Source organism: Phyllostomus hastatus, unplaced genomic scaffold (assembly GCF_019186645.2).
Source record: "Phyllostomus hastatus isolate PE091 unplaced genomic scaffold, TTU_PhHast_1.1 phas_contig_34, whole genome shotgun sequence".
Lineage (NCBI taxonomy): Eukaryota > Metazoa > Chordata > Mammalia > Chiroptera > Phyllostomidae > Phyllostomus > Phyllostomus hastatus.
The window spans coordinates 47056756-47078663 of record NW_025333857.1 but is presented as its reverse complement, the minus strand read 5'-3'; the positions used below and the strand labels follow the sequence as shown (position 1 = coordinate 47078663).

General features: G+C 53.5%; 1 protein-coding gene across 1 annotated transcript; it reads right to left on the bottom strand.

The window, feature by feature from the left end:
* Positions 1 to 20426, bottom strand: GLIPR2 (GLI pathogenesis related 2). Its single transcript, XM_045840484.1, has 5 exons — positions 20321 to 20426; positions 12123 to 12231; positions 11676 to 11779; positions 9766 to 9843; positions 1 to 1806 (listed from the first exon to the last, which is right to left on the bottom strand). Exons 1-5 carry the CDS (start codon positions 20331 to 20333, stop codon positions 1646 to 1648), a joined length of 465 nt encoding a protein of 154 aa, XP_045696440.1. The 5' UTR covers positions 20334 to 20426; the 3' UTR covers positions 1 to 1645.
* Positions 20427 to 21908: the final 1482 nt, after the last annotated feature.

Here is a 21908-nt window from a genome sequence, read left to right as displayed (position 1 = left end):
TTACACAAAAGGAAAAGATTTTATTGTCTTCGTCCACACGCCTGGGTGAAATGAAGGGCACAGCATGAGACCGTGTTCACAGTGCCACAGAGACCTTCAGGAAACGTGGTTCAAGGACTGGTCTGCGCAGACTCCAGCCTGTATGCAGGCAGCTCCCTGGTGCCTGCCCTGCTGTCTCACTGGCCACAGATCCCTGATCTCAGGGACACTCAGCTTGGCATCTGGGTTAGTCCCTCTCCCATGGCCCACGTGAAATCATTGTTCAGGGGAACTTGGTGTAGTCTGAGGCAAAGTTCAGAACCACATCAGCGACTCTGAGCCCCCGCACGGGAATCTCCCAGGAACGCTGGGGCCCGTCACACATTCCAGGCGGGAGCAGCAGCGCAGCTGCAGCCACAGCTGCCAGGAACAGCCTGGGCTCCCGCCCTGTGTCGGGGAGGCCAGCGGCTGCAGGGTTTCCTCTGGGGGCCCTGAGTGAGCTCACCCTCACCCGGACGCTCACTGACTTCATCCATCCAAGGCCGCTTGGCCAAGAGCCCAGGCAGGGTGAGGGGCTCTCTCCCACAACGGCCAGCGCCACCTAGCAGACTCGGGGGAGGGGTGAGTTTCAGGCCTGGCCCAGCTCCCCGAGAATTGGGGGGTACATATTGATCTATGAAATGCCAGGGGGTTTTAAGAAAAAAGATGGGGGGGTCAAGGGTGGTGGTGGTAGCAGTACTTTGCTATTTAAAGGTAGAAAAAATGTGGGGGTGGGGAGCGGTGCTGGAGGATTGAGCAAAAAAAGAAAGAGAAAACTCATGGACATGGACAACCGTGGTGATTGCCAAGGAGAGGGGGGCTAGGGGGAGGTAGAGGAGAGTTTGGGGGGATGAATGGTGATGGATGGAGACCTGACTTGGGGTGAAGAACACACAATACACAGTGAACAGATGATGTGTTGTGGAACTGTACACCTGAAACCTGTATCATTTTGTTAACCAGTGTCACCCCAATAAATTCAATGAAAAGGAAAAACATAAAATGAGGCAGCATACATAAAAAGAAAAACGCAAGGGAGCAAAGCTTTTTTCTCCATTTGTTCTTTGGCAGTCCCATCAGAGAATTCCAGGGCACGAATGACATCATGTCTTACAACTGAGAAATCTCAGTAACTCCGTGAAGTGGAGCCCCTGCCTGCACCGTGTTTCTGATGGAAGCTGCTTTATATTTCTTTGTTTGAAGCTGTGTTCTATGTCACATTTAAATGAAGGTTTAATGTTCTTAAATATCTACTGCAAGTAGATTACAATGCATGAAGATCACAGGAAGTGAACTTCACTTCTCAGCATCACAAACATTTGAAATCAGTAAGAAAGGTATAAAAGTTTGCTTAAAAAATAACAGAAAGTTTAAAAATGGATCCCCCCCTGCAAAGTCCAAATAATTGTGGTCTAACAATCAGAGTAAAGGCTTCAACGGCTCATTCCTTTGCTAAGAATGAGTTCATGCAAAACTGTATGTTCAAGTGTGTGTGCCAGAGACACACATGCACCACACACACAAGCACATACACCCACAAAGACAGACGCACAGCTGCGTTTTTGTTGTTCTAGGCACTTCATATCCGCGTTCTTAGGTCTGCCACCTGCCCGTTGCATTTGGCAAGTTACTTCTTTGGAGGCAGGACATTTTCTTCGAAGAAGCCCTGGTTGACGACATTCCCTGCCGGGAAGTACCTGGCCACCACGAAGGAGGAGCCATCGCTTGCAGATGCCTTCCCCACACCCATCTTCTTCGTATTCTTCCACACCATGGCCGTGAAGTGTCCTGTAGGGGCACAGGCAGGGGGAGGGGACACGAGTTAGTTAGCAAAGCCTGGAGAAGGATGTTTCAAGAGATTCGAGAGCTCCTGCACTACCCTGCCAGGGTCAGGGAAGCTTCATCGGCCCAGGTACCACTCAGAGGAAGGAGACACTAAACACACCAACGGCCTGAATTTCCGTAGCATCAGGTCCTCTCGGTCACCACACTGACCCTACTCACTCACCACTTTTCGATGCCCAAAGGGTTTCATGGTCTCCCAGGGATCATGAGAAAGCCCAGAGACCCCCAACAATTAGGATGCCACCCTACTTCGCACCTGCCTCCAGCCCTTGCGCAAACTCTAGTCTGTGAACCACCAATTTCCCTGTTCCTCCCCAATTGTCACTCTTTGTCTTCATCTTACTCAGCATTGCAGGAACATCTAACAGGGTTGTCTCCTCTCCTTTTCAAAGCACTCCCCTCTTTCGGTTTCAGCGATGCCACCTCTTGGCATTGCTCCCATCTCCCGGCCTCTTCTTCCCCCTCTTGATGTCACTGGTAGATGTCAGAGGGCCTGCATTTCCCTCAGCCCAACTCTGGGCTCTCTCTTCCTGCTGCACTCCTCAGGCAACTCCATCTCCGCCTGGCTCCTGCGTTTATTTCTCCAGCCCAGACCTCTCCTCTGTGTTCCAAACACAGCTCCTTGACATTTCCACTTGGATGACTCACAGGCATCTCAGATTTAACCTCACTCTGGATTTTGGTCCACCCAAAGTTACCCCTCTCCCTACCCTCCCATTTAGTTAATGGCCACTCTGCACGCAATCCTAGGGATAAGGTCTGCATTGCATCCCCTACCTCGTTCCTCACAACAGCAGGGCTGGGTCCCCCATTGGGGGGCATGTGAGAGGCAATATTCAGTGCTGACGGATCTAACGCTAAAATACATCTCCAGTCCATCCACTGCCAAAACTTTGGTCCCCACCACCAACCTTCCTCACCTGGTCCATTGCAAGGGCCCCGACTGATGCCCCCAGCTCCCACCTCTGTCTCTTCAGTTCACTGGCCGCTGAAGTAGCCTGAGTGACCACTGTGAGACTAAGTCCTATCTGTTTCCTTCCCCGCTGGAAAACCCCTGGACTGCCTCCATCTGCACCCAGAAGGGAGGTGAATGCTTTGGTGCAGGGGCCTCATTTCCATTCCGTGAACACCCCTGGTTATTTCCCACTGTGGGGCGCTTGTGCACACTGGTGTGGAATACTCTTCTGATGACTAACAGCTAGTCCCTCAGGCCCCAGCCTTAATGTCACTTGTTCGGAGAAGCCTTTCACAGTCACTTTGATTCCCTGGACACTTCCCTCCCGAGATGGTCTTATCGCAACTGTGTTTTTTTTTTCCCCTTTGTAACATTCTTGCTTGCTTACTGCTTGGCTCCCTCACAAGGCTACGAGCCTCACGCGGGTAGAGACCAAATTGGTTTATTCCCCGAAGTATGCACACGCAAAGTGTACAGTAAACTTTCACTGAATGAGTGAATGGCATGAAGGAGTGAATGAGTAAAAGGCAGATGAGAGAACCCTCTTGGACTCAGCTTTGACTCCCACTGAAGTGCAGGCCTTCTGTGTTTTGAGCTCTTTGAGGCCTTGGCAAGGTAAAGCCTCCTTTAATTCCCTCCATTCTGAGTCAAACGGCCCAGTTCTGTCTCTCTCTTTTTTAAATATTTTATTTATTTATTTTTAGAGGGAGGGAAAGGAAAGTTCTGTCTCTCTCTTTTTTAAATATTTTATTTATTTATTTTTAGAGAGAGGAAAATATCAATGAACAAGAGAAACAGAGAAACTTCAATCGGCTGCTTCTCACAAGCCCCCAACTGGGGACTGGCCTGCAACCCAGGCACCTACTTGGACTGGGAATCAAACCGGCGACCCCTCAGTTTGTAGTACGATGCCCAATCCACATCAGTCAGTACTTTCTCAAGCCACTGCCTGCCCCTCCAGATACTCTGCGGCTTGCTGCAGCTTCTCAGTATTGTTCTCCCACTCAGGCCATCTGCCCCTTACTCACTCACTGGTCCCTTCAAGCAGCTAACAAGGCTTAATTTCCTGCTCCTCTCCTGTCTGGGGGCCAATGAATTGCTGCTGTAAGGCCCTCTGTGCTCTGTGGCCACAGATTCTTCTCGTCTCCTGGGAGTAAAGGTCGGGAGCTCATCTCTTCCACTTTGACTGTTGAGGTGACAGGTCAATGGGACATTGACTCCCATGTCACCGGGGAGCATCCACCTGCTAAAGTAACCTCGAGGAAATTACATCTCCTCCTAGAGGGCAGGCACCACAGCGGCCTTCCATACCCCCCCCCCCCGCCCCCGTGTTTGGTGTTGGACTTGTAACAGAGCAGATGCTCAGTAAGTATCTGGTGAGGAAGAGACAGAGGGAAGGAGGAAGGGGGAAACCATGACCAGAGTGGCTGAGTTTCCCACAGGGCGGTTAAGGAAAAGGGAGTTTAACCACTTTATACGCATTAGGATGGATATTATTTTTTTAAAAAGAAGCGAATTTTGGTGAGGATGTGGAGAAATGGGAACACTGGTACATGTCCATGTTTTACATGTGCATGTTTTACATGTCCCCAGACGCCAAGGTGGAGAGTCTGATCCCCGGTCAGGGCACGTACAAGAATCAACCAATGAGTGCGCGAATAAGCGGGACAACAAATCCATGTTTCTCTCTCTCTCCCTCTCTCTCTCTCTCTCCCCTTTCTCCTCCCTCTAAAACCAATAAACATGAAATTATCACATGATCCAGCATTCTACTTCTATGTATATACCAAAAAGAATTAAAAGCAGGGACTTAGATATTTGCACACCACTGCACACAGCAGCATTATCACAATAGCTGAAAGGGGGAAAAACCTAAATGTCCATCAATGGATAAACAGATAAAATGTTGTATACACATACCATGGAATATTGTTCAACCTTCAAAAGGGCTGAAATTCTAACATAGGCCACAACACGGAGGAACCCGAGGACATTACACTAAGTGAAATGAGCCAGACACAAAAGGACAACTATTGCGTGATCCCACTTATCTAAGGTTCCTAGAACAGTCAAATTGGAGGCAGAGAGCAGAACAGTAGTCACTGGGGCTTGCAGAGGGGGCAGGGAGGGGCAGGAGTCACTGTTTAAGGGGCTCAGAGTTTCAAAATGAGACGACAACGACGATGTTTGGAGATGAACACCAGTGATGGCTGCGTACACAGCATGTGAGTGCATGGAGTCCCACTGAACTCTACACTTAAAAATGGTTAACGTGGTAAGTTTTAAGTTTGTTTTACTGTGACATTAAAAAAGAAAGAAAAGAAAAATGAAAGAAACAAAGAGAAAGGAATCTGGTATCCACACTTTTCCAGCCCTTCAGGGAAGAAACAGCGGTGATGTCCCCCATGTTGGTCAGACACGGTGAGGCCTGAATACGTGTGCACTGACTGAAGTGGTTTTATTTCTCCTGCAGTTGAACTCTGTTTTTATCATTCTTTTTTTAAAAAGATTTTATTTATTTGTTTTTTAGAGAGGGGGAAAGGAGGGAGAAAGAGGAAGAAAAACATCGATGTGAGAGAGAAACACTGACTGGTTGCCTCTTGTACTTGCCCCAACTGGTGACCAAACCCACAACCCGGGTGTGTGCCCTGACTGGGAATTGAACCCACAACCTTTCGGTTTGCAGGACGACACCCAACCAACTGAGCCACACTGGTCAGAACACTTTCATAATTCCTCCATTTACGTATAGTTTACTTATTTGTCTACATCCCAAAAAGATTTTCTTTCTGCAAATAACCAAACATAAACACAAATCAATAGCTGACGTGATACAATCAAAGCAAGATTTTAAACAAAACAAAACTTCAAGTACAATTACATAGCTTTTCCACTTATCCTTAAATTTGTGTTAACCACTGCCCCCAAAACTCTGATTTTTCACCTCAGAGTAGAAGAGACACACGTCTTGCTAATTCACCCTGGTCCTTGTGGTTCTGAGTCACAGCGCCATGCTCTTGGCAGCTTGGCCAGGCGTCGCTGCTTCTATACACTGTCTTTTCATTCAGGCTCAAGTCCTTCATCATAGACGCCTTTTCTCTCAAAAGACCACATGCTTTGGCCACTGACGCACCCAGCGTCTCTGTCACCCACAAAAGCAGTGCTGTGTGTCCACTGGTTGCCAAGAGGATGATCACAGACACAATGTGAGCTGCAGCGGCAGCAGCGGTGCCTGCGGCAGCCTTTCCTAAACGGAGAGGCTAAGCCATCTGTCTTCTGGCTGGGGAAGTAATTAGGTAGAATATTTATAGAAGAACTAAAGAACACAACTTCCTTAGCAACCATCAGATAGATAAACACTGGTTTCTAACTCTCACCTACTAACAGCTTCCTTTTTCTTTCTCTTTTTCTCCTAAATGGATCACATCCTCTTTCCTGCTACAGACCCAAACTTCCTAAAACATATATTTGAAAACCACTTTAAATAAGTCACAGTGCTGTCTGTGCAAGGTAATAAGGTGCAACAGCCAGAAACCTTGAGAAAGCTCCTGTTGCATTATATGCAACAACCTCTGCCCGTCTGGGTGTGAAGAAAGCTAGCACACAACCGATTGTGTATCTGAAACCTGAGTATTAAACAAGGGAAAAAAAAAACATATTTACACAAATGCTGGTATAAGCTCAGAACAAGCCTAGAATGACACCCAGGAAACCGGCATCATTAGTTGGGAGGGAAAGTGCCGAAGGCCCAGGATGGATGGAAGGCTTCTCACTTTGTACAGCTGACAAATTTCATGTCAGGTAAAAAGTATTGCTAATTGAGAATAAACAAACAAACAAACCTACTCATTCAAATAGAATGTAACAAAGGAACTGCAAGACACCATTCCGCCCCACTCAGCACATACTGTAGAGCTGGGTTCTTCATCACGGGACATGACAAGGGCGGGGCAGGGCGGGACGGGGCGTGATTACAGGGTATTTCAGAGGCCCTTTCACCGACTGCATGGGCTTGGTCAGGGGGTCCCAGGACAGTGGTGCAGCTCTAGGGGAGGCCGAAGTGGGGAGATGGGCCTGCAGATCTTTAAGCGTCTTGCAAGCCCAGATTATAACCCCACCCAAATCTGTGCTCCTGGCTCAGGATGAGGCTCCGTCTGTCCCCAGGTATTGCCACCCACACCTGGGATGGCATAAGTGCTAGTTGCTCTGGGGCTTTCCTCTTCAGAGGTGGGAGGTGCAGGGCAGTGGGTGAGACAGGCAGTCAGTGATCACGGAAAACTGAGTCCCATTCCTATCTCTGATGCTTGTGAGATCCCTGTGCTGGAGCAGGGGCATCGGATTGAGGACAGACGGTATGAATAAGTCTCTTCCCTTTCTGGGGTACAGTGTCCTCTGCAAAACTGGTGGAATAGAGTCCTACCTCCAAATGGCGGGGCTCACTCAGCCGTAGATGGGGCAGCGCTTTATAACTGGTAAGTGGCTGCACACAGAAGTAAAGCTAAGACCTCACTCCAGCCCACATCCCATTGCCTGTGAATCTTGCTCATGGGAAAGCAGATCCAGACACTAGAAAATAAAATGTCTTGCCCTGGCTGGTGTGGGTCAGTGGACTGAGTGCCGGCCTGCGAACCAAAGAGTCGCTGGTTTGATTCCCAGTCAGGGCACATGCATGGGTTGCAGGCCAGGTCCCCAGTAGGGGGCGTGCAAGAGGAAAATCAAATGTCTTCTAGACACGGGTCTTTATGAGAAGGTCACCAGGCTCTGCCCACACATCCTTAATCGCTGGCAGAAGGTTGTTACTATTCTCTCCCTCACCAATGGAATTTAATCTTCACAGAGTCATCAATTCTCCGTCAGAGCCCTGACGGCAACTCCTTCATCATCCCAGGCCTGCCTCCACCCCTTCCTCCTGCCCACGTAGCTGCAAGAACCCTGGCCCAAGAGGGTGAGCAGAAAACCACAGGAAACAGTGACTGGTTCTGAGAGCATGTCACTTCCTGTTTCTGAAGAACCCTCCAGAGGTTGGGAGGCTATAAGTGGCTCCACCCACAGGTGGGGTGCGGTGGGGTGGAGTAGAGGGATAGGAGTGAGTAGAGAATCCCTTTTTCAGTTTTTCTGGTGCCTTCTGATCAGAGAAACTCACAGCCCCCTCCAACCCATCCCGGGCCACCCCAGGTGGATCTGAGTTGGTTCTGAGGGAAGATAGGCGCCTGGTGAGGCCTGGTGTGGAGCAACAGGGAGCCCAGAGCTCACTCGGAGCGGTTGCCTGGGACTGCAGGCAGTTAAATGTTTACTGCTACAACCATTATGGAAAGCAGTATGGAACTTCCTCAGAAAATTAAAAATGGATCTGCCTTTTGACCCTGCAATTCCACTGCTGGGACTCTATCCTAAGAATACTAAAACACCAATTCAAAAGAACCTTTGCACCCCAATGTTCATAGCAGCACAATTTACAATAGCTAAGTGCTGGAAGCAACCAAGATGCCCATCAGTAAATGAATGGATCAAAAAACTATGGTACATTTACACAATGGAATTCTATGCAGCAGAAAGAAAGAAGGAGCTCCTACCCTTTGTGACAGCATGGATGGAGCTGGAAAGCATTATGCTAAGCGAAATAAGCCAGGCAGTGAAAAACAAATACTATATGATCTCACCTTTAACAGGAACCTAAACAACAAAACAAAGAAACAAGCAAAATATAACCAAAGACACTGAAATAGAGGACAGACTGACAGGGACCAGAGGGGAGATAAGAGGGAATTTCAGGGGAGAATGGGAAGAGTTTACAGGAACAAATTTAAAGGACACATGGACAAAAACTAGGGGGAGGGTGGTAATGGGAGGGAAGTGGGGAGAGTTGGGTGGGTGGGCTGGAATGGGAGTAAAAGGGAGAAAACTGTACTTGAACAATGATTAAAATAAAAAAAATAGAAAAAAAATGTTTACTGCCCACCAGGGAAGCCTACGGGGAAGGCTGGATGGTCCCCCAGTCAGTCAGCTCCTCCCTGTATCTAAACTCCACCTCCCAGAATGTTCTGTAGACACTACTACCTTGCCCTCCCCTCTGAGACAAGGAAGGATGGGGCCTCAACCCAAGTTCACACAAATAGTAGTGCCAGGGCTGAGACTAGCTTCAGGCTTTCTGCATTCTGAGCTCACCTGAACCACAGACCCCAGCACAGAGGTGAAGAAAGAATGCCTGGAAGGTAGTGAGGGTGGGGCACAGGCAGGAAGGAAGTCGGGGTGTGAAGGGAGGTGGGACTTAACACCAAGAGAAGAGCGGGCTTGGCCCTTTTCCTGAAGGCCCCAGGAAGCCACTGGCAGTTTCATCAGAAGAGTAACATGGGCAGAGGTGGTACTAGAATATTGTGGGTGCGAGGGAGCTGTCTGCACAGCGGGGGAGCAAGACTAAACGACTAATTAAAAGTGCTGAGGCACCACTTCCGGAAAGAAGCACTGAGCAGCTTTTAAAATCCACAGCTTCCTTCCCTGGCTGGTGTGGTTCAGCAGACTGAGTGCTGGCCTGCGAACTGAAGGGTTGCTGGTTCGATTCCCAGTCAGATCCCCAGTTGGGAGCGTGCAAGAGGCAGCCAATCAATGTATCTGTCTCTCCTTGATGTTTCTCTCTCTCTTTCTCCCTCCTGTCCCCTCTTTCTGAGTAAATTAAAAAAAAATCTGCAGCCTCCTTGTAACACACTCCAGTCACCTGACCCCAGAAGAATTGGTGGAACAGGAATCATCAGCCTGGGATCTCTTAGATGCAGGGTGTGTGCGTGCGTGTGTGTGTGTGTGTGTGTGTGTGTGTGTGTGTGTGTGTGTTTTGAGGAAAGAGAGTTTTACCTTTGGGCAAAAGCAAACCAGAAAATAAGGGAGAGGTAAAACAAGAGGGAAATGATTTGCAGAGGGTGAGGCTAGGCCACTGGTGTCACCCTGTCACTCACCAGTCCCAGAGTTGAAGCCAGGCTGCTGGAAGTTGTAGTTCTTAATTTCACTGTACCATCTGTCAGCCACCTCCTTTCCTGTACAGAACAGACACTGTGTAAACCTCAGCAGCAAAAACGACCCACTCCCATTCCTTCCACCTTCTCCCACTAACCCCGAACCACCCGTCCCACAACAGACATCTAACAAAGCACACGTGAGCTGGCACAGGGACTTCTGCCCATGAGCGTGCCCAGGCGGAAGAGATGGCCTTCTTGGGGATCAGGAAGAGCCCTGGCCGGGGGTCACCTGCATCCGTGTCTCGACCCTGCTGCTACCTTGCTGTGTAATCCTAGGTAAGGCCTTCCCTTTTCTGAGTTTGTCTGTACAAGAGGGTTAAAGGCAATGTACTCCGAGGGCTTCTAATGATGCTTCTAGTTTTCCAGAGGCTCTGCCTTCATCCCACCCCAAGTCTAACTCCTAAAATATCCACAGGAGGAAAGGCAATTGACCAGGGCTTCCATCGCAGGCAGGAGGGCCCTCACCTGGATTGCCCACTGGCCCAGCAGGTGTTGAGAGGAGAAAACCCACGGCACTTCCCTGGAAGCTGCAGATCTCAGGGCCCGAGCTAGGAGGAGCCTTGGAGCTCAGGGCTGTAAGCCTCCAACTTTACTGCATGCACGAATCGCTTGAAGTTCTTGTTAAAATGCAGATTCTGATTTCAGTGGTCTGGGGTGGAGCCTACGAGTCTGCATTTCTAGCAAGCTCCCAGCTGCTGCTGCTGGTTTGTGGGCCACACTTGGAGTGGCAAGGGCTTAGGGAGCAGGGACTACCCACTGGCCTTTCCTGGGGAGTGTTTAACAACTGCTGATGCCGGGGGCCTGCCAGAGACTAACAGTATAGGTATTTCTGGAGGAGAGACTTAGGCCCTGGTATTTTTAAAGATCCTAATGTGTAGTCAGGGTGAAGGGCCACTGCCTTAGAGACCATTTACCCAACCCCTCTCTACAGAGAGGGTAAAACTGGGGCCAGAGAGTGTCAGGACTTGCTCCAGGCTCCACAGGAATGGAGCCATGTCTCCTACTGGCTCTTCCCATCCCTGTTCCTCCACTCCCAGGCCCACCAGGCCCAAAACGAGTCCTGGAGAGATGGCTGCAGACCGTGGACTCCCGCCTTCCTCAAGAGCATGCACACACCTCTCCTGGGGGCCACGGTGCTGGGGAACCCAAGAGGACATTTGGGCCTCCCCACCCCATCCCTGCTTCCCCCACTGGGAACTCCTAGGAATGTGAGGCCTGGAAAGGAGTCATTCTCCAGCTGGGGTTGCAGAACGCTTCAGAGAGGGAGGGAGGGCTCTCCAGCATTTTTCCTGAAAAGCCACGCAGGGCTGTCAGAGCTGGGAAGCCCAAGAATGTCTGGTCAGTGTGGTGGGGATGCCATTCCAGGCTGAGACCTCAGATGAGGAATTGCCTTTTCCATTATTATGATTTTTTTCTGACATAGCAACAGCTCTATTGTGCTTTTCTGCTGAAGAAAAGCTTATATACCAGCACTGTAAAAAAATTTCAGAAAAATGTGACAAAAGTAAAATTCTTCTGCAGCCGGGAATGCACCGGTGCCCGCAGGGCCGGGCTGAGACTCTGCACAGAGACCGTCTGTGTCCCCCACCCTGCTCCTCAGCTGGGAGCCCTTCCAGAAGAGGCGGGGCGTCCGGGCAGTCGGAGCCATCTCTGTGTCCCTGGCGGCAGCCCAGGCCTGGCCCTGAGCTGGCCGTCAGAGACCCTGTGGTGAGCTGTACTCAGCCTCTGGGAACAGGCCAGGCTCTGGGGCCCCTTTCCCTTTCTGGGCCTGTAGCTGCCACATGGCTACAGCACAGAGGGTACCTGGCCTGGCTCAGGCCCAGGGCAGGGGAGCTGAGAAAGCGACCCACCTGTCTGATCGTAGGACGCCCAGGCCAGGTTCTCTCCACACTGGCCGCGGCTGGACTCCGGGCTGTGCTTGAGGATCCTCGTGCTGGCCAGGGCCTCTGAGTACCTGCCAGAGACGATGGTTCTTGGTCAGAGCGGGCACAGCGCGGGGAAGCCCTGAAGTCTGAGCCCTAAACCTGTGTGGCCACGCTTCCTTCCCTGGGTTCGCAGAGGAAACCAGGAGCAGCCCACCTGCATTTCTCTGGAGCCCCCCAAACACCCCATTTTACAGAGGAACCAACTGAGGCTCAGAGGAACAAAGGGCCTGCCCAGGGCAGTGGCAGAGTGGTTATTCAAGCCTGGCTGTATCTGCCCCCAAACTTCATGTCCCTCCAGCCACCCCAGGGCCCCTCTGACTGCAGCCGCAGCACCATGAAGGGCCTGTCACCCTAGGGTGTGGGGGGACTCACTGCTGAGCCTCCTGGTTGAGCTTCTTGCAGAGCTTCAGCGGGGGGACGCCATGCTGCTTCCGGTACTCGTTGTGGGCTATCAGGACCTCGTTATTAAACTGTTTGGAAGCTGCAAGGATTTCAAAATGGAGACTGTCTCAGTGCAGAGAAAAGACCACCAAGAGTGTGGTGGCAGGTTCCGGAGCAGCACTCCGCTCGGACCTCGGGCCACGTGGAGAGGCTTCCCCGCAGCACCCCAGGCAAACGGACAACCGTGTAGCCCCGCTCCACACCTCTGCCCGTCCCCTCTGCAGCCCTGGCACCGTCCTCCACGTCTCTGCCCATCCGCACCCCGTGGGTTATGCAGGGCCGTGTGGGCCGTATGTTGGGGATTTGGGTCTTTATCCAAAGTGATGGCAAGCAGGCCAGTGAGCTGGTGAGAACAGTGTTTCTGAAAGCTCCTGCTGGCTGCTGAGTGGAGGACGGGCCGGCAGGGCAGAGCAGACGTGAGCAGTGGGACTTCTGAAAGGAAACGCTCGGAGGAGACTGGGTATCTCAGACTGGACCAATGGTGTATGGTGGGGACGGGGAAGGACTGGGGGTGGGCCCTCAGGGAGACCAAGCCTGGCTGGGGTGGGGGTGGGGGTTGCCCACACTGGGCTGGTAAGATTAAGAAGACAGAGGGACCAATGAAGAAGAGGGGACCAGGAAAGGACAGCAGTGGGGAAGTGGGATGAGGGGAGAGTGTGGAAGCAAAGGCGTTGGGCCCAGAGTTGCAGTGAGGGATGAGGTGGAGCTGTGCCCAGCTGGGTCATGACCTTAGAAAGGGCAAGGTCAAGGGGGCTGGGGTAGGGAAGAGAATAAGTGGGTAAAGCCAAAGTCAGGCAAGATCAGCAGTGGCCAGAAGCCACGTCAGTTTAGACCTATCCAACATCCTCCATCCACCTCTCTACCATCCATCCATCCATCCACTGATTTGTCACCTGCCCTGCAGCGTCATGTACCCAACTCCAACCCATCCGCCCGTTTGTTCTCTGAGCACCTCCTCTGCGCCAGGTCTGTCCTGTGCGCTAGATGCCCAGAGACGAACCAGCCACATCCTGCCCGCACAGCCCTCATGCACAGAAGGGAGACAGCCTGCAGAGAGATACTAGCAAACCGGGTCGATAGGGCCAAGGTGCAGATGAGCACAGGTGTGAGAGGAACTTGAAAAGCAGCCTAGCGTGGTCTAGGGGGTCAGGAGAGGTGACCCCAGATTTGAGGCCCCAAAGATGTCTGGACGGCAGCTAGCCAGGCTCAGACGGTGAAGACGCTGAGTGACAGCCTTAGGGATCTGGGAGCTCCCCTCTGTGGAAACGGGGGTGAGATGGGTGAGTTAGGAGTGAGGGCTCAGAGTCAGGACCCTTACGCTGAGCTAGTCCCAGCCTGTGGGCAGGAAGGGTGTCAACCAGAGAATGACAGATGCACCATTCATTCTTTCCACCCGAGGTCACGCTCACCACCCGATCTTCTCCCCTGCTGTCTTTTCACTGGGGAGGTTGAGCGGATGAGCCAGCAGGAAATCCTCTTGCCCTCCCTCAGCCAGATCGCCCAGGTCTCCTGGGCCTTCAAATCAAATCCCACTGGGCCTCAGAGGAGACATAAGGGGGAAAAGACCAGAACTCGCCCTCAGGAGCTTTGGACTAGATGCAGGCCCAATGGTGATGAAGGTAACTGCAGGTCATGGTGCTGGAGCTGTCCAAGGGGTTTTCATTAGGTTGCAGAGTGAGTGGTACCAACCTGGAGGACTGCGGGCCCCAGTAGGACAGTCCAATGAGGTCTAGTCACAGGAATGTGGGGCAGGACAAGGATGTGGGGAGCAGGAGATGGAGCCTGCAGCCAGGATACAGGAGGTAGGGATGGATAAGGCGGAGGTGGGGAGGCCATGCCAATGTCCCTTCCAGCTCCATGCCCCAGGCAGGCCTGATGGGACACCACTAGCCGTGCATGGGGCTGAGAGGCATGCGCAGTGGTGGCCACAGAGGTACTGGGGAAGGCTCCCTGGAGGAGGTGGTGTGGAGGCAAAGGGCACAGAAAGGGCCGGGGTGGATGGGATCAGGGTGGAATGGGATGGGAACCTTCTATTTTGCACAACTCATCCCCGGGCTGTGAGGAGGAGGTGAGGAGAGAGGGAGTGGGTGGGGAGCTAATGAAGGCTGTTTGTAGGCAGCTCTGATTGCGGGGCCAGGTCGAGCCAGGCTCCTGCAGTCTCCTTGGCAGAGAGGGACAAATAAGGCTGCTAAAAACTAGGTCACAGCTCTCCTCGTTCCCTAAAATCTGGGAAGTGAAGAGAAACAAAAGTGAAAGTCCCTGTACTCAAAAAAGATCGGTGCCAGGGCTCCCAGGAAGGGTCAGGAGAACTTCTTGGTAATTTGGCCCTCTGTCCCCAACCCTGCTGGGAGGCATGGGCGGTGGGGTGGGTAGGGGGACCACACGTCTGATGGCCCCAGGAGTCCCCTCCCCCCATGGCAGCCAGTCCAGGTGGCTCCCCACAGTAAGGCCTCTGTCTCCAGGAGGCAAGATATCACTAGTGACCACACCCAGCAAGAGCCACACCCCATTTCTGTAGAAAAGCCCAAGAAGCAAAGATAAACATAGACTATAAAAGGTCGAAGCAAACCTACCCATCCTGCACTGGGCAGGGACGGCTCTCACAGCCAGCCTGCGGTGGGGAGGGGAGGGTTGTGTCCTCCCGGGTGGGGACACTGAGGCCCAGGGTGCCCGCCTGGAGTGAGTGAGGGCCACCCTTCCTTCTGCAGTTGGCCGGTCACCTCTGGGTGCGGGGCCAGTGCGTGGCCTCGCTTACTGCTCAGCACCTTTTGTGGGAGCGTCCACTGTTGTACCCATTTTTTCAAATGAGAGAGGTAACCTGCCCACATTCCCCCAGACAGTCTAGGGGTAGGCCCACGAGGAAGGAAACACTGTCCTTAATGAACCCCTTGCAACCCCCAAGGGCTGCCAGTCAGAGGGAGTCACGGAAAAGAGACAGAGGGGTTGACCAGACCCAGCAGGTGGCTCAGGCCCAGTGAGGTTGGGGCTGCCTTCAAACCTGAGGAGGGAGAGGAAGAGGGAGAGGAGGAAAAAAATTAGGTTTCAGACCTGCCTGTGGGGCCCCAGAGGAAAATTAGGGGCTGCAGGAGTAGAAGCTCCAGGAGGCAGGTTTGGGGCTCAAGGTCAGAGCTGCGGAAAGGTGGAAGGAGCTGGCAGGGTACGGCTCCCCGTGGCGGAGGGGCCGAGGGAAGGCGGCAGGGCTGAGCTGTCTCTGCCAGAGTGGGGGGCACAGACATATCAGGGGGCGCTGAACTGGGGCTCTTGAAGGTCCCCTGGGGCCCGGGCCTCTACATGCCAAATGAAGACCCCAAGGAGGTCTGCGCCCCTCCTCCCACCTGGCTGTCGGCTGGGACAGGCTTCTCCTCAGCATCCGTCCTCCTCCTCTGAGGCCTCCTGGAGCCCAGCCCGCCTTGCTTCTCCCCACGCTCCCCACCAGAGAGGCCCCGGGCTGTCAGAAGCCGGGGCAGGAATTGTGGACAGGCCCCTTCCGCCCCTTGGCAAGAAGCTGGTGTTAAAAAAGAAACAACAGGCCAAAATGGAGTCCCTTTTGCTAAGCCACTTCACCAAACCAAAACTTAATAACTGACCCAATTGCGATGTCAGCCTCTCCCAGGAGTGGAATTTTAAACCCATCAGTCTGGAGTTTCCTGATCACCAATGAGGCAAGCTGCCTGATCAGACCTGCTGCTTCCCCCTAAAGGAAGGCGACCCTGCCTAAAATAATCCACCCTTTCAACTTCTTAATCTCACCCTCTTTCTGCCTATGAAAACCTTCCATTTGGTACAACCCATTGGAGCACCCTTCTTGTTGCTAGAAGCAATAAATCCCATGAACTGCTGACCAAAGCCAATTAGATCTTCAAATTTACTCAGCTGAACGTTGTTCTTTCACGCTGGAAAGTGACCAGGTCCCACCTTTGGGGTAAAACTGGTCTGTCAGGAAGAAAGAATAAAAAGTTGGGGATGTGGGGGGGGGGCAGAGAAAGAGTAGCTTCTCTTCTTCCAGCCTGGGTTCCAGGAAACTCAGGAGGCCAACACCCGACTAGCCAGTGATTCTGGACAAGTTACTCAACCACTTCATGCCTTGTTTCCCTCGCATAGGAAAATGGGGATAAGAGTATCTACCTCACAGGGTGGTTGTGAGAATTAAATGAATTAACCTGTGTCGTTGCCCCTTCAGATCCCAGCCCTGACTTTCATGGGAGCAGGGCTGCGGGTATTTCAATCGGGCTTTGACAACCTCTTTCTGAACCTCTGAGCCCAGATATCTGCTGAGCGAATGACTGAGTGAGTCAGCAAATGAATGAGGTCCTCACCAGCACCGGGAAGGCTCTAGGGCCCGAGTCTTCTCATTGCCAATGAGGAAGCTGCGGTCTCTGGGAGGACGAACCGTGAACTGCAGGATTTCACAAGGTGAGTCCACATTCGAGCTAGATCTAAGAACAGCCCCCTCTGCCCCAAATCTCGCATACTTCCCACTTTACGTATACTTTCCTCTCCCCTAGGAAGAAGACGGCCAATGAAGAGTCGCTCAGTTGCTTTCAGGAACAAGGGTGTCCTGGAGCACCGGCTCCAGGCTGACCCTCTGCAGACAGGTAACAGTCCCTGAGGGGCCCACGGAGCCGGAGCCGGGGCAGCCAGAGCCCGCTCTCCAGCCCTGCCCGTGGCCACTCAGCCTGCCTTGAGCCCTGGGCCAGTCCCTGCCCCCCTGGGCTCCTGGTGCCCATCCTTGTGAAAAGGAGGGATGCCATCTGTGGGTTCCAAAATATTTTCAAAGCAGGAAAAACCTTTCTTTGAACTGTTTTTTTTTTTTTTTCAGTAAAATCAACATGTAAAAATGGAACTGCCGGAACTGATGCGGCCCCCACAGCCCTGCCCCACAGAGGTGTCCGAGCCCCACTCAGTACAAAATTCCTGGGCTAGTCGGCCCCTAAATGCCCTTCTACACTGATGGCATGTGTGGGTGGAGGAGATGTTCAGACTCTTAGAGACAGATAATTAGAGGGTGTGTAGAAGTCCCCTCTGAGCCCAATCCAGGCTGATAAGCAGGCAGGAAGCAGGTGGCAAGTGGCCAGTGTGGTAGGGGAGAAAGCCCACAGCTGGGAACTCAGAGAGCCGGGTTCAAATCCCAGCTTGTCCACTTATTGGTCAAAGTATGAGCTTGGGCATGGTACCTGACCTTGATAAATCTATGTAATTGAAAATAAGTAGCTGCAAACCTGCAGTAAGAGCTTAATGATTGGTGATCACTATTATTAGGGACTAGAGGTTTTCACTGAGCCTGAGATCGCTGTTCTCCTCTGCCCCCATCGCAGTTGCTGCAGACTGAAGCCCAGCAGGGAGACCAGGGCTGGGAGGCAGACCTGGAGGTCTCCAAACACTGGGCCCAGCATCTCCTGGAAGGAAAGCTGTGTCAGTCACGTGAAGGTTCTTCAGCAATGTCTACTACCCCGAGCAGCCCTGGGGCGTGTCTGAGGTTTAAGATTAAAAAGAGACGGGCTCCTATGTAGCGGTGAGGAAACTGAGGCCCAGAAGAGGCAGGGCCTGGCTCCTCACAGTGGTCGTTAAGGAACCACACAAAGCTCCCGTGTGGCTGCACCTCTGTGAGTGCCACCGGCCCTGCTGCGCAGACCGCAGGCTGGTGGCCCACAGCTCCAGGGCCTATGCTGAAAGTGCACTGGGCCTGCGTTACCCAGAAATGTCACTTTCTCTTGGACACCTTTACAGGAGCCAGACACTGTCCTAGGCGCTCACAGTCTTTGGGAGAGACAAATAAAATGCATGTGGCTATGAGGGAGATAGGCCTGGGCCAGCATTTTGGAAGGCCCCTGATGGTGTGAATATATGTGTGTGGGGCATGGCACACTGTCAGAGGAGAGGGGGGCAGTGGCAGAAGGCACTGTCCCCCGCCCCTCTGAAACCTGCTCAATTCTGCATCTTCAGTACCATCTCGTACCCAGACACACCTCTGACACTTTCCTCTCATCCACAAGTTAGTCACCGAAGTCTGCTTGACAGTACCGTCTCCAAAACCCACCCTCCCCTCCTCTCCAGTCCCTCGGATGCCTGTCATCTCTTGCCTCAATAACTGCAGCCTCTCTTCCTGACCTCCACCTCTCCCCTCTCCCCACAGGACCCACCCTGACACAGCGCTAGTAATGCCGCTTTCAGATTAACACCTTTAGTACCTAATGGCACCCCAGGTCTCAGGGGTGAAGTCCAAATTCTCAAGGCCCTCTGGGCTTTGACCACCTCCTCCAAGAGCCTTCAAAAGGCCCCTTTGCAGAGGAGACCTCTGTTCCCCCGAGCTCCCATTGTTCTTCACCTGCACCCATACTGTGCCTTGAGTCACTTCCAACTTCTTATTGAAGCCATGTGATCACCACTCAGATCAGGTTTATGATCCATGTCACAACCCAAGAAAACACTCCTGAGGACAAGGGTCATGCCCTCCTCAGCACTGAGCCCATAGCGTGGTACACGGCTGATAGGTGGTGGGATGGATGGAAGAAAGGGAGGGAGAGAAGGGTAGATGGATAAATGGACAGAAGAATGGGCACACAGATGAATATTAGCAATTCGGGAAAACTGTTTCTTTGCGGAGAAGCTGGGAGCAACTGATTAAAATGTGGCTTTAGAGAATTTGTGGATTTTTAATCTACACAGAAAGGAGCTGATTTCTCACAACGCTCTCACCTCTGCCGTTCTTGCCCCATCGCCACCCACCGCCCTGAGTTTTGGTTTCCTGCCAACTCCTTATGGCACCTTTCCCCACTGTGGAGGGCCCTGGGGACCATAAGCGCCACCTCATCGTGCAGATGGGGAAAGAACCTTGCTCAAGGCCACACGGCAAGTGCTCAGCACAGCCAGGGCTGCAGGCCAGACCTGTCACTGCAGGTGAGGCAATCCCAGGGAAGGCCACTTGCTCTCAGCGCTGGGACCTCATGGCTCTGGATCTTGAGGAGAGATTCAAGACTCAGCTTCGCTCTCCTGAGGCGATAGCCTCAGCTCTCCATGAAGCGGGACTTCTGAACTCTGTGCAACAGCTGTTCGCTAAGAGCCTCCTGTGAGGCGAGAACTATGCTGAGATTGAACCCCACCCCACCCCCACCCCGGTCACCAGGAGTCCGTGTCTGTGGGAAACAGATCTATGTCTGGGTACAGTCCCGAGCTGACTGCTGGGAGGGCTGTAACCAAGCAGAGACCTGCCATCCTCCTAGGGGGTCAGGGAAGTCAGGGGTGGCCTCCCAGTCCAGATGCTGAGCCTACGAGGATGGGGAAGACTTTCGACCTCACAGAAGTGGCAGAGGCAGAGCGGTGGTGGTGGGTGCTGGGAAAGGGAACCCAGGGGGAGGGACCCGTGCGCCAGCCTCAGGATGGCTGAGTGGAGAGGCAAGGGGCCATGTCCAGCTCCCAGAGGACCCCAAGTCTGGGCTGAAGAATGCGTACTCTCTCCCTTGCAGACGATGGGATGGAAGGTGTTGGAGAAGGACAGGATAAGATTTACATTTTAGAAAGTTCACGGGGGACAGCCACACGGGTGAAGATGGGCCACCAACAGGTGGAGAAAAAGGGGAAGTGGAGTCTGGCAGGCGGCCTGGCACAGAGGGGGCACTCAGGGGAGGAGGGACAAAGACACACGGATGATCGACCTGTCCTAAAGAGGGTTGGTAGGAGCACGCTGCTTTGCAGCGCAAGATGCTGCCACAGTTTGGTGGCTTTTTCGAACTCCTAACTATTCTGAAACAAAGCAAAAGCCACGCCTTGGCCAGACGCTGAGCACTAATCCCATCAGCGCCTGGAAGCCCTCCCAGACACAATCTCTGGCTCGCAGACAGCGGGACCCTCCCTCGGTCTGGCCTTCCCTCCCTCTCTCCCCGGGGGCCCACGGCCACCCCGGCTTCCTGGCTACTCCGGAAACTGTCCGCCCAGCGCCTCCAGGCGCTAGGTTCCACGCGCCCGCTCCATCCCGCGCCTGGGGTTCTGCGGAGCTGCATCCTGGGCGGAGGCGGCACCCCAGCTCTGGGGAGATCCAGCCCCGCTGCGTGGGAGGGTGACGGCGAGCATCCCGGATCCCGTGGCTCCTGATCCATCCCTGCACCCTGGCCCAGTGGGCGCAGCAGGCTCACCTGATTTGCCCATGGCCGGCTCGGTACGCTCCCGGGCTCCCGCTGCCTCTGCGCTCCCGGGCCAGTCGCAAACCGCTAGGACAGCCCTGGAGGAGGTCTAGCGGCCGCAGCCCCTCCCCCGGCGCAGCCCGGCCCCCGCCTTATAAGGCAGCAGCAGCTGCCGGCCGAGGTGCCTGGGGCCACCCCGCCGGCTGCCCGGAGGAGGCGCTGCACAACCCGCGCTCTGAGGAAAGGCCCTGGAGAACTTGTCCCGGTGTTAGGGCCCTTAACGACGGCCCAGGGCTCTCTCCAGGTGCGGACCTGGAGCCCGGGGCCTCCTGCATCTCAGCCCCGAGCTGTGCCTTCTCGGGACTGCGAATCCCGCGCCCCCCAGCAGGTTCCCTGTAGCTACTCTGCGGCAGACATGCTGCCAGGGCGGCGGTGTTCGCTGTCATGGCGTGAGGGACAGTTCATGCCTGGGACAGGAGATCTCCCTCCTCCTCCCGAGTGTGTCGCCTTCCCCAATCCAGTGACAACGGAGTCCGAAGGGCAAGTCCATCCTCTCCCCCGGACATACCCTCTGGTGTGAATCCGGGTCGGAGTTGGAATGCTGGCTCCTCTCTGCCTGTTCAGGTCCTCCCCATCCCTCAGGGTCTTTGTGTCCCTTTAACTTCCAGAGGCCCTGACCTTTCCTGACCTTGAGGGCGGCAGTCAGTACACACCTGGCACCAGGGGGACTTGGTCCCACTCACGGTCCCACCCCTGTGTGAGGACACTGGCATGAAGGCACGGCCCGGGTTACCCACGTCACGCCCCAGAGCAACTCCTTCCTGGGGAAGGGGCTCAGTCCATTCTACTTAAAGGAGCTAATTCTCATTTATTGCAAGGACCTTGCAATAAATGGGCACTGAAGTGCAATGACTTGCTGATTGCAGCCCAGCAGTAAGGCCGGGCGCCACCCTGTTTCCTCGCTCACACTATGTCAGGCATACACAGTCTCTGGGTTTCAGGACTTTCAGTGTTGGAGCGTGGGGAAGCGCAGCCCATCCCGGATCAACAGGGACTGCTGGTGCGAGGTGGAAATCTAATCCTTTATATTCAATGTGCTTTCCCATTTTGCCAGCAAATCCCTATTGAAGTGACCAAATGAAGCCAATAGGAAGAAGTCCATATCCACTCTGGAATCTCTGGAAGGCTGTTACTACCTTAACCAAAATTCAAGGCTGAGGGGTGGAGACAGCTAAGCACAGGGCAGCCACTCACTGCACACAGAGGGGAGCCCGTCAGGGAACCACCAAGTTCTCCTCACATGTCCTTGCCCAGAGCTGAAGGCTGAGGCGAGAGGGCCTCAAAGGGGTAGGGATCAAAATCTGAACTTAGTGGCACCTTTGGAGCCTGGGAACCTTAGAGCTGGCCTCAGCAGCAGCACGCGGAAGGGCCAGTGTGCTGAGCAGAGTTGGGGCGGTGCTGGAGTGGCCCCTCACCAAGGGCCCTGGGCTGGTTGGAGGGGCAGTCACTGCCCAGCCCCAGCTGGTGCCAAGGAGGCAGACAGAGACCAGAGAAATGGCAACGAAGGTCCGCCACAGAGTGGGGATTCAAGTTATGTTTT